Source organism: Balaenoptera acutorostrata, chromosome 18, assembly GCF_949987535.1.
Source record: "Balaenoptera acutorostrata chromosome 18, mBalAcu1.1, whole genome shotgun sequence".
Classification (NCBI taxonomy): domain Eukaryota; kingdom Metazoa; phylum Chordata; class Mammalia; order Artiodactyla; family Balaenopteridae; genus Balaenoptera; species Balaenoptera acutorostrata.
Genome location: NC_080081.1, coordinates 60,011,330 through 60,023,410, shown reverse-complemented (window position 1 = coordinate 60,023,410; position 12,081 = coordinate 60,011,330). Strand labels below are relative to the sequence as shown.

The 12,081-nt window shown below is 38.2% G+C and overlaps 1 protein-coding gene across 3 annotated transcripts in view; it reads left to right on the top strand.

Annotated features, from left to right (window-relative positions):
• LCP1 (lymphocyte cytosolic protein 1) overlaps window positions 1–12,081 on the top strand; it is a 56,992-nt gene that overhangs the window by 24,479 nt on the left and 20,432 nt on the right. For 2 of the 3 annotated variants that reach the window (XM_007186835.3, XM_057533223.1), the window contains exons 6-9: window positions 310–391; window positions 2,239–2,404; window positions 3,748–3,890; window positions 6,632–6,727. In XM_007186835.3, the coding sequence (XP_007186897.2) occupies window positions 310–391; window positions 2,239–2,404; window positions 3,748–3,890; window positions 6,632–6,727 (487 nt within the window). Of the gene's footprint in view, window positions 1–309; window positions 392–2,238; window positions 2,405–3,747; window positions 3,891–6,277; window positions 6,305–6,631; window positions 6,728–12,081 lie in introns of all 3 variants that reach the window. The other variant, XM_057533224.1, reaches the window with a different exon arrangement.

The window sequence follows — 12,081 nt, the reverse complement described above, 5'->3', positions numbered from 1 at the left end:
CTTGGCTCTCCACCCAGAATTTCCTAATGTGCTAAGGGAACCAGAATAATCTTCCAGCTTTTTAGGTGAGTGAAGGAAGTAGGATTCTTATTTCCTGCCTCAATATATTGTATGGCTTCAAGGAAAATTAACCTTTCCCACAGATAGTTTGAATCTAGTCGAAATTGCAAAAGTGATTTTATATCTGAACACTGGGTAGTACCAATGATGTTGCTGTCCTCTTTGCTTATGGCATTGCTAGAATTTAAATTCAGTGTCACTGGGCTCTTTTATTTAGAAGCCTGCTTTCTTTAATTGTTTCTCTTTCAGTAAAATGATCAACCTATCAGTGCCGGACACAATTGATGAAAGAGCAATCAACAAAAAGAAACTCACCCCTTTCACCATTCAGGTGTGTCTTCCCTGTGTTACCTTAATGTAGGATTGTGCTTTGAAGAAATGAGTCGCCATGACTGCTGAGCCGGCCTTTTTCAAGTGCTCAGACATTATTTCCAAAGCCCAGGCTTTGGGCTGGTGATCTGTCATGACTAGTATGGAGAGAGGGACACATTTCTATTTTGTCTTGTATTAATATAGTGGGGGGAGGCGGTGAGGGAAGTTAGTGAGTATTAGTAGTTGGGGTAGACTTTGTTTGTTTTGGCCACGTATGAATAAAATTCACATTGGCTAAAATTTAACTCAAATTTTCCCTGGCAATTTATCTTGGAGCTGATGCCAACCACACAATATTTTATCTGAAAAGATCAGCCTTTCTAAGAAGTGAGGGGGTAAAAAACGGGAAGTGCTCTGGCAGCCTGCACGGTGGTATTGGCCACAGACACCAGTGTGATAAATATAACTTGCTTTTATGCCTTCAGTTTGTTGATTAACTGGAACAGTCACCGGTGGTAAGTAAGCTGCATTTCTGTCTTATGTTCCAGCATTTTCACATTATTGTAATCTTCTTGCTCAGAAGCCACGTCTCACTTCTTAAATCATGAGCAATATATTATGTCCTGTTTGGATTTAAGCAACCCTGTGTTCTTAAAAAATGGAAGCCGTGATCAAAGCAAGAACTGTGATTAAATGTACATGAAGGCACTTAACGTCATATTTAATCTTGATGTTAAGTTTTAGTCTTGGCCGTAAGTGGACATGATATTTTTTACTTGTCATTTTGAGCTCTACATTAGGGTAAAAACCCAGTTTTCTTCTGATAGTCCCCTTCCCAATTCACTGGTGGCCTATGTTTTTTTAATTTATCATAAGAACAAGTTCTGTACATCTTTGACTCTGGTATCTCCTTCTTTGTGGACTCAAAAATAATAGTACAGTTGACCCTTGAACCATGGGGGGAAGGGGGTGTGTCAGCCCTCTGCTCGGTCCAAAATCCAAGTATAATTTACAGTCTGCCCTTCCTGTTCTTGGTTCCTCCATAACCACTGTTCTGCGTCCATGGTGTCAACCAACCGTGGATCACGTAGTACTGTAGTATTTACTATCGAAAAAACCCTACATATAAGTGGATCCAGCAGTTCAAACCCATGTTGTTCAAGGGTCAACTGTAGAAAGACCCTGGACTGAAAATTTCACTGACCCTATTGCAACTGTATATGAGTTACCTTACATACATTGTTGTTAGTTATAAGAACATATAATCTGTATGTATGTGGATATGCGTGTGTGTGTTTGTGTATGTGTGTGTGTACTCAAGGTCCCTAGATATTATAGATACTCAAGAAATTGTCCTAGTAAAAACCGCTCTGTCTTTTCCAGGAATTTCATTTGAATCTTTTTCATTCCTTCAATATCCAATCTGAACGTCAAAAAGATATTTTGTTACTCTCTTTCATGACCTTGATGTACATTAACAACGGGGTTATTGACAATAGCCAGTCACAAGACAGTGACTGCCCTCAAATGTGCCCCTTCATTGCCGGCTGATGGAGATGCTGAGAGTGGAGGCTGCATCACGGAGCAGAATGGAAAAAGAAGACTTGTTAGTTTCATCCTGACCAGGATGAGCCTTCAGCTCAGGGCTCTGGCTTGATGGATTAGGCACTGCCTGGGTTACTGGATTTTACTCCAGTAAAATCCAGGTGTTACTCCCTGCTTTTTTCCAATGTTAAAAATCTAGTGAAGACAATGCCTCTAGACCTAGGAACTTTCTAGAAGCAAAACGTTGCTGCTGCCAATCAAGAATGATCATTTGGCATCTGCAAAGTCAAAAACAAAACTTGCATACTTTTTCTCCTACAGGAGAATCTGAACCTGGCTCTGAATTCTGCCTCAGCCATCGGCTGCCACGTGGTTAATATCGGGGCTGAAGACTTAAAGGAGGGGAAGCCTTACCTGGTCCTGGGACTGCTGTGGCAGGTCATCAAGATTGGGTTATTTGCCGACATCGAACTCAGCAGAAACGAAGGTACCAGCAAAGCCTCCAACGTTAATAATGGCATGACTTTTTGTTAGTGCGTGTGTTGGGGGCTGTGAGAGGAAGATGTCAGGAGTTGTCAAACTCAGAATCCTCAGTTTTTGAAACTACCGTTATATCCAATCCATTGTATTAATGTAACACGTTCTATCCACACTGCCCAGACTTTTTAAAACAACAGAGCAAAAGCTTTTTTAAGACCACAGACTACTAATAATGCTTGTTTAGAACCTATAGCTCAGTCTAGCTGTCTGGGACCCCAACCTCAAGAGCTTTTCTGAGTTCACTTTGCCTTTAGACACTTTGTAACAAATTAGGCTATTTTAAATTTGGATTTTACAAAGTGATTCACATTTATATACTGCAGTGATAGCACCAGAGTAGAAACTCAGTCTCTTTCTTACCAACATTATAGGAAATTACATTTAGAGTTTCAGAGTTCTCAACTAAATATTGTAGCTGTCAGTCTTATTCCATCAGCTGTCAGCGTCCTAAGCATTTAAACAATTCAGCCTGTCCTTTAGACAGTAATAGTAGACCTTGATAAATATCATACAAAACACACGGTTACCTTTCATTTTTCCTGTACAGATCCTACTAATATGAAATCTGTAGCCAAATTCTAACCTTTTTTTAATATATATTTATATTTTATTTACATGTCCAAATCAAAGTAACCAGTGAAGAATCCTGGGGTACCATTTGAAAACCAGTATATTAAACAGAATATAAAGAAGAAAAAAGCAAATAAGGAACTCAGAACACATTAGAAAGAATATTGATTTGCAAATAATGACCTCAGCTAAATTTAAACCTTCTAGCTGAGCAAAAATGACTTAATTCATCTGGGAAACAGAGGAAAGAGTTAATTACACTTTTTGAGATGCTATAATTATGCAGGTAAGCATTTGAAATATAAAACACCTATGGGAATAAGCAAGAGCACATTGTCATTATTACAAAATGATCTCTTAAAAGCAAAAATGTCATATCATATCAAACTCTGCTGACAGACCCAGCAGAGTATTCTGAGTCGATAGTCTTGGTTATTTCCATGGCTCTGCTCCTGTATTCTTAGGCATAGCACTGATATTCATTGGTGCCTTGTCTTCTCCACCCGAAAAATGGGGATAATAAATAGGTTTACAATGCCTTACACCTCTTTTTAGGGAATAATAATAAAGTGTTTATTCCATGGGAAAGGCTATATGTCCCTCTATCCCAGAGAGATAACGTGGTATCTTTGACTTCCCAGCAGGGCTCAGTTTAATTTGTAACTAATCCCCCCCAAAATCCCCTGCATTTATTTTTCTTCGGTTTTTGCGCTTCTTCAGCACTGGCCGCTCTTTTGAGAGAAGGGGAGAGTCTGGAGGATTTGATGAAACTCTCCCCTGAGGAGCTCCTGCTGAGATGGGCTAATTACCACCTGGAAAACGCAGGCTGCAACAAAGTCAGCAACTTCAGCAGTGACATCAAGGTAGGAGGAGTGTACTTTGTACACGACTAACCACAGGGGTGAAGGGAATTTGGGCATTAACAGAGAAGAGACAAAGATAAAGACAAAGGGGTTTCATCTCTTCAGTACTGGTGTTAGTTAGAGTGGCCGGCGCTGTTTTGGAGCCCATGCTGTTCTCGAGTCCATGTGCAGCTCCAGCTCAGGGCCACATACAGACCTGCCCAAGGCCCTAGCAACCGCACCGCATCAAACGAGATGGGTGTCCCCTGGAGTTTCAACATCAGAACGTAGAGGGATGAGGGTGAGATAGAGGAAGAGCAAGAGGTAAGACTGATTTTTAGGTAAAGAGAGTCTGTGTAGGATTCTAATGTCTTTCTGATTTTATCAACGGGAGCATCAGACGGTGATTCCTTTTAAAAAAATTAAACGAGGATTACTCTTCTAATTATCCTAATCATAGCAAACAGTATGTACTGCGTGCCAGGCACTGTTCTAACTGCTTTATGCATGTATTGACTCATTTAATCCTCACAACAAATCTTTGAGATAAGGATTATTATTTGCTCATTTTGCAGATAAGGAACCCGAGGTAAAGAGAATATAAGTAACTTGTTCGAGTTCACATAGCTGGGAGAATGGGGTCAGGACTCAAACTGAGCAGTTGACCTCCATGGTACTTGACCACCATACATACTGCTCCTCTAAAACAATTCATAAATTTCTTGAAAGCTTATTATTTGTAGAAACCAGAGTGATGTTTAAAAGATAATGATTCTGGAAACCATCTGCAATGAGAATTAACCCCAGAAAATGTAGAAGACACAGTTAGTCCTACAACAGCGATCCAAAGGGGGAAAGGCTGAGGGAAGCATGCACTGTAGTTTTCAAGTTTGTGAAAAGTTCCATGCCAAGGTGAAAGGAGCAGCTTGTTAACATTGATAACAGATGGACCGACACAGAAAGAGCTTAAGGAGCGGGAAGGAATGTCAGTCCCAGTAGGAAATGGTATGAGATGCTGGAATGCAACATGAGAAAAACATTTCAGTCTCCACTTTCTCAAAAGTTAAAGACATTTTCTCCAAAGAGGAAGAGTCAGAGGAAAGGTCACATGACTCACCAAGTCAACCCAGGCTTGTAATTCTTGAGTGACAACTTCCCCCTGCTGTGGACTTAATGGCTTTTAGAACTCAAGGTCTGCCAGGCACAGTACCAATTAGAGTGAAGCTTCTTGATGGAAAGTCCCCCGTTCCTTAGGACATAAGCTAATAATGCCAAATTTATTTTTTCTAACTACACAACTTTCATTGCTTATTAACATTCTTCTTGCACCACCAGCCAAACTGGGATTAAACAGGAACTGGACAGCATTATCTCCCTTTGTGCTCAACACTTAGGCTCTGCAATTATTTCAGCCAAAATTCTCAAACTTTTCAGATAAAATTAGGATGCTTGGTTGGAGCCGTAAATTTACCTGATTTCCTATGACTGAAAGGCTGTATTCTTTAGAATATGAGATAGGAACTGGCAAGCTGAGCACTTATACAGTGGTTGTGCCTGTTCTCCGGGAGTAGCTGCCTCACCACCAGCGTCAGTGCTGTGACATGTAAGGCTGAGCATGTGGCAACTTTGGGAGGTGCCCTTAAATCACACAAAGTCAGCGAAGGAGGGGAGAACCCCCAAAATACAATGAATGGGACAAGTTTCTTAGGGTCTGGTGAAACGAGGTGACTCTTAGCAAAGCTAAACAGATGTGACACATGATGTGCAGATTTTATTCATGCCTAACCCTGCATGGAACTTTCACTGACTTCGAAATACCTACAGCGAAAAGTAAGAGAAGGGAGAAGGTAGAGAGAAGAGGTGAAAATCAGTTTCCCAGGTGCAACATCCATGGCCGGTGCTCTCTCTTCTTATCTTTCTAATGTCACAAGAGGTGAGCATACCTCTGCTATCCCTGGGCTCTAGCCAGTTTATAAAAAACAAACAGAGCGACAGCTGAGTTTTCAGTCTTTAAGAGAAATTAAGATGTCTTTAAATGATTTAAATAGATTACCTGAAAATCTGTATGCTTTCATTGAATGAGAATAAACTTATAATTTTAAGACTATGATTCAGAAAATTTTTTGTCAATAAGCCTATTTCCAGAATCTAAGAAAACATGAGAATTCAATATCCATATCTACTCTGCAATAGCTAAACTAAACCATTTTTTCTAGCTTCTTGATAAATAGTAAATGCACTTACCTTAATATTGCTCCCTTTACATAAAGACTGCTTGTGAATGCTTCAATATTCTGTCTTCGAAATCTTTTTCTTTTGCTGATTGTCCATTTAAACGTGTTTTTAAACTCTGCCTTAAACTTGTGCTTCCTTTTTCTGTCACTTTTTTTTTTTTAATTAAACCTTAGCTGGCTGACTTCTACAGCAATATAAAGGTATATATATTTTCCTGTATACAATTTAATACATGTAAACAAATTATTTTTCTTCCCTAATATCAATAGAATAGCATTTGCCTTTTATGTATGTCCTGTATTTTTTTAACTGTTATACTCCTTTTAAAAAGAAAGGCAAATATAATATATAAAGAGACAAATAGAAAATTCAAATTAGTGAATGTTCCCAGCTTTGTTAATTAAGTTGCATTGTTGAATGATAGTTGGATGAGAAATGAAATATGTTTGCTTTCGGGAAATTATTGTCGTGCTAAGTATGTAATTAGCTGTGCCATTTTGAAATTGTAATTTCCTCATTTCTCACAGGACTCAAAAGCTTATTACCACCTGCTTGAACAGGTGGCTCCAAAAGGAGATGAAGAAGGTATTCCTGCTGTTGTTATTGACATGTCAGGACTGAGGGTAAGGCCATGCCCCAAGTCGTGTTAGATGTGATGATTCCTCTGCATTGGCTGTTCCATTGCCCTGTGTGATGCTGGCTCCCAGAGTTGATGCTGGCTCCCAGATGCTGCCCTGTGTGATGCTGGCTCCCAGAGTTCCATGAGTGGACATCTCTGCTTAGAGCCATGTTAAATTGTTAAAAACTGTTAACAGTTTTGGGTTGTAACTGTGGAAAATTGAATCTGGAACTAAAATTAAGGAAAGAGAGGAATGATAATGAAATGCCATACACCATCGGAGGCACTTCTGCATGTGTCGCATCATTTAATAGGCCCTACAACACCAAGAAGGATTATTTTTTCTATTTTTAGGTACCTGAATATTATTTCTAGAAATAGACAGGATATTTACACAAATAAATAAATTCCCACTATCACAATGAAAAACAAAATGAGATTCAGAAGGGTTCATTCATATGTCCAAGATCATATGACAGATTATTGGAAGTCATGTGATCCAAGACTGGGGCTCTTTTCCTCTATTAATAATAATAAGAGGAAACCCCACTTGCTAGGTTCTTCCTATGTGCCAGGTATTATGCTGGGCATGTTGCTTACACTGCCCCTAATCCTTGCAAACATCACTAAAGTAAGTGCTAATAACTCTGTTTTATAATTGAGAAAACTGAAGGTCAGAAAAGTTAATAATCACCTCATGGCCACAGAGCCAGTATGTGGCATAGCAAGGATTTAAGCCCAGGATGGCTCCAGAATCCACTCAGCCACAGCCCTGCCTCACTACACCATTGAGGGTAACGGGAGAAAGAGCTAGACAAGATCGTCTGAGTTTTTAGAGGTGTCTGGTATGAGGACTCATTGAAAACAAAGTGGACAACCTGGAAGAAATGGACAAATTCTTACAAAGGTATAACCTTCCAAGACTGAACCAGGAAGAAACAGAAAATATGAACAGACCAATCACAAGTAATGAAATTGAAACTGTGATTAAAAATCTTCCAACAAACAAAAGTCCAGGACCAGATGGCTTCACAGGTGAATTCTATCAAACATTTAGAGAAGAGCTAACACCCATCCTTCTCAAACTCTTCCAAAAAATTGCAGAGGAAGGAACACTCCCAAACTCATTCTATGAGGCCACCATCACCCTGATACCAAAACCAGACAAAGATACTACAAAAAAGGAAAATTATTTTGAATATAGATGCAAAAATCCTCAACAAAATACTAGCAAACAGAATCCAACAACACATTAAAAGGATCATACACCATGATCAAGTGGGATTTATCCCAGGGATGCAAGGATTCTTCAGTATACACAAATCAATCAATGTGATACACCATATTAATAAATTGAAGAATAAAAACCATATGATCATCTCAATAGATGCAGAAAAAGCTTTTGACAAAATTCAACACCCATTTATGATAAAAACTCTCCAGAAAGTGGGCATAGAGGGAACCAACCTCAACATAATAAAGGCCATATACGACAAACCCACAGCAAACATCATTCTCAATGGTGAAAAACTGAAAGCATTTCCTCTAAGATCAGGAATGAGGCAAGGATGTCCACTCTCACCACTATTATTCAACATAGTTTTGGAAGTCCTAGCCACGGCAATCAGAGAAGAGAAAGAAGTAAAAGGAATACAAATTAGAAAGAAGAAGTGGGCTTCCCTGGTGGCGCAGTGGTTGAGAATCCGCCTGCCAATGCAGGGGACACGGGTTCGAGCCCTGGTCTGGGAGGATCCCACATGCCACGGAGCAATTAGGCCCGTGAGCCACAATTACTGAGCCTGCGCATCTGGAGCCTGTGCTCCGCAACAAGAGAGGCCACGATAGTGAGAGGCCCGCGCACCGCGATGAAGAGTGGCCCCCGCTTGCCACAACTAGAGAAAGCCCTCGCACAGAAACGAAGACCCAACACAGCCATAAATAAATAAATAAATAAATATTAAAAAAAAAAAAAAAAAGAAAGAAGAAGTAAAATTGTCACTGTTTGCAGATGACATGATACTATACATGGAGAATCCTAAAGATGCCACCAGAAAACTACTAGAGCTAATCAATGAATTTGGTAAAGTTGCAGGATACAAAATTAATGCACAGAAATCTCTTGCATTCCTATACACTAATGATGAAAAATCTGAAAGAGAAATTAAGGAAACACTCCCATTTACCATTGCAACAAAAAGAATAAAATACCTAGGAATAAACCTACCTAGGGAGACAAAAGACCTGTATGCAGAAAACTATAAGACACTGATGAAAGAAATTAAAGATGATACCAACAGATGGAGAGATATACCATGTTCTTGGTTTGGAAGAATCAATATTGTGAAAATGACTATACTACCCAAAGCAATCTACAGATTCAATGCAATCCCTATCAAATTACCAATGGCATTTTTTACAGAACTAGAACAAATCATCTTACAATTTGTATGGAGATACAAAAGACCCTGAATAGCCAAAGCAATCTTGAGGGGAAAAAACGGAGCTGGAGGAATCAGACTCCATGACTTCAGGCTATACTACAAAGCTACAGTAATCGAGACAATATGGTACTGGCACAAAAACAGAAACATAGATCAATGGAACAAGATAGAAAGCCCAGAGATAAACCCACGCACCTATGGTCAGCTACTCTATGACAAAGGAGGCAAGGATATACAATGGAGAAAAGACAGTCTCTTCAATAAGTGGTGCTGGGAAAACTGGACAGCTACATGTAAAAGAATGGAATTAGAACACTCCCTAACACCATACACAAAAATAAAGTCAAAATGGTTTCGAGACCTAAGTGTAAGACCGGACACTATAAAACTCTTAGAGGAAAACATAGGAAGAACACTCTTTGACATAAATCACAGCAAGGTCTTTTGATGCACCTCCTAGAGTAATAGAAATAAAGACAAAAATAAACAAATGGGACCTAATGAAACTTCAAAGCTTTTGCACAGCAAAGGAAACCATAAACAAGATGAAAAGACAACCCTCAGAATGGGAGAAAATATTTGCAAACGAATCAACAGACAAAGGATTAATCTCCAAAATATATAAACAGCTCATGCAGCTCAATATTAAAGAAACAAACAACCCAATCCAAAAATGGGCAGAAGACCTAAATAGACATTTCTCCAAAGAAGACATACAGATGGCCAAGAAGCACATGAAAAGATGCTGAACATCACTAATGATTAGAGAAATGCAAATCAAAACTACAATGAGGTATCACCTCACAGCAGTTAGACTGGGCATCATCAGAAAATCTACAAACAACAAATGCTGGAGATTGTGTGGAGAAAAGGGAACCCTCTTGCACTGTTGGTGGGAATGTAAATTGATACAGCCACTATGGAGAACAGTATGGAGGTTCCTTAAAAAACTAAAAATAGAATTACCATATGATCCAGCAATCTCACTACTGGGCATATACCCAGAGAAAACCATAATTCAAAAAGACACATGCACCCCAATGTTCATTGCAGCACTATTTACAATAGCCATGTCATGGAAGCAACCTAAATGCTTATCGACAGATGAATGGATAAAGAAGGTGTGGTACATATATACAATGGAATATTACTCAGCCATAAAAAGGAACAAAATTGAGTCATTTGTTGAGACGTGGATGGATCTAGAGACTGTCATACAGAGTGAAGTAAGTCAGAAAGAGAAAAACAAATATCGTATATTAACGCATGTATGTGGAACCTAGAAGAATGGTACAGATGAACCGGTTTGCAGGGCAGAAGTTGAGACACAGATATAGAGAACAAACGCATGGACACCAAGGGGGGAAAACCGCGGTGGGTTGGGGATGGTGGTGTGCAGAATTGGGCGATTGGGATTGACATGTATACACTGATGTGTATAAAATTGATGACTAATAAGAACCTGCAGTATAAAAAAACAAACAAAAAAAACCCCACTAATACTAAACTTTCTTTGGGTTATTTATATGGAAATATGTTAATATAAATGTTTCAGACATTACATGAAATTTCTAAAGATCTTATATGTTCTGGTATAATGTTATAGGTCGTAATTCTAGTTATTACTTTAAAATGTATATCTCACAAATAACTAAATTTCCTTGTCAATTGCATTATTATGAACTTTCATCAAATCTTTAACCGTGGTCATTTTTAAGTCTTTTGTCATTTACAGACAGTTCTGGGTGTAATCTGATGCTTTTGCAAAAATGTTCCTATAAAAGGGTTTCATCTTCAAGGAATTCATGGAAAAGACTCTGACAAGTACAGGTTTCTGGTAACTGACTATACTGCTGAACTGAATGAATAAGCACTTTCAGAACTCTAATGGAAAACTGATGAATTCATAAAAGTGCTAACAAAAGATCAAGATGAAAAAAAAATTAATTACATGGGACTGAGTGAACTGATGAAGATGATTATAATTTTTGTGACTTTCTGTTTGAATAAAAAAAAAATCCCACAGGGACTCAGAGGCAAAAAATATACAAATCAATTTTCACTGCAGAGTAAAGGAGCTGTTACAGTGGAGGATTACTGGACTGAATGTCAATATTATGACATAGTATGAGTGTGTTTTGTGTTTGGTAATTGCAATCATTGTTGCTTTTGTTGTGGTCATCCAAAAAAACAAAAATATTTATTCTTACAGTTGTCTCATCTGTTGTTTGGCCACATTATCTGACACAGGTAGGATTTAGAGAGAATAATCTTAGAAAATCAGTATGGTTGAAGTCCTCAAGAAAAAAAATCCTGTGGGTCAATCCAAAAGAAAATCTTGATGGAATGTTTTTATCTTATTTAGAAAAACAACTTTGGAAAGAAAATAAAAGATTTTGACAAAAAAATAAATAGAACCATACAGTATAAAAAAAGAAAAAGAAAAAGAAAACAAAGGGTACAACAAGGGTCCGATTAAAACTTCAGTTTTGCCAGCACTTTAGTATTGATGTAGAGAAGTTGCCTTACCCATTCTTGTGCCTCATTTCATATCATTAGAGTTAAAGCCAATGAGTTAATATTAAAGTTAACTTATTCCTGCATGAGAAGTAGAGCTCCTGAAATGTATAGTGTTATCTAGCAAAGCATCATATTAAGAGGTAATTCTAGTTTTAATAAGTTCCAGTTGTCTGAAAATTTGTGGTTTCATACACTTTTAAGAGCATTAAAGGGCAATGGACCATATTTCAACAAAACTTTAGTCTTCTGATAAGAGTCTGTTTACAAATGACTGGAGATTCTCTAGAATTATTTGAATAGACTTTTAATATATTAAGGGGGTGATCCTCAATCTGAAGTCTGCAGAAGCCAAATAGATATTTTATATTTATCAATGACACTGTGTAGCTTAAATTTA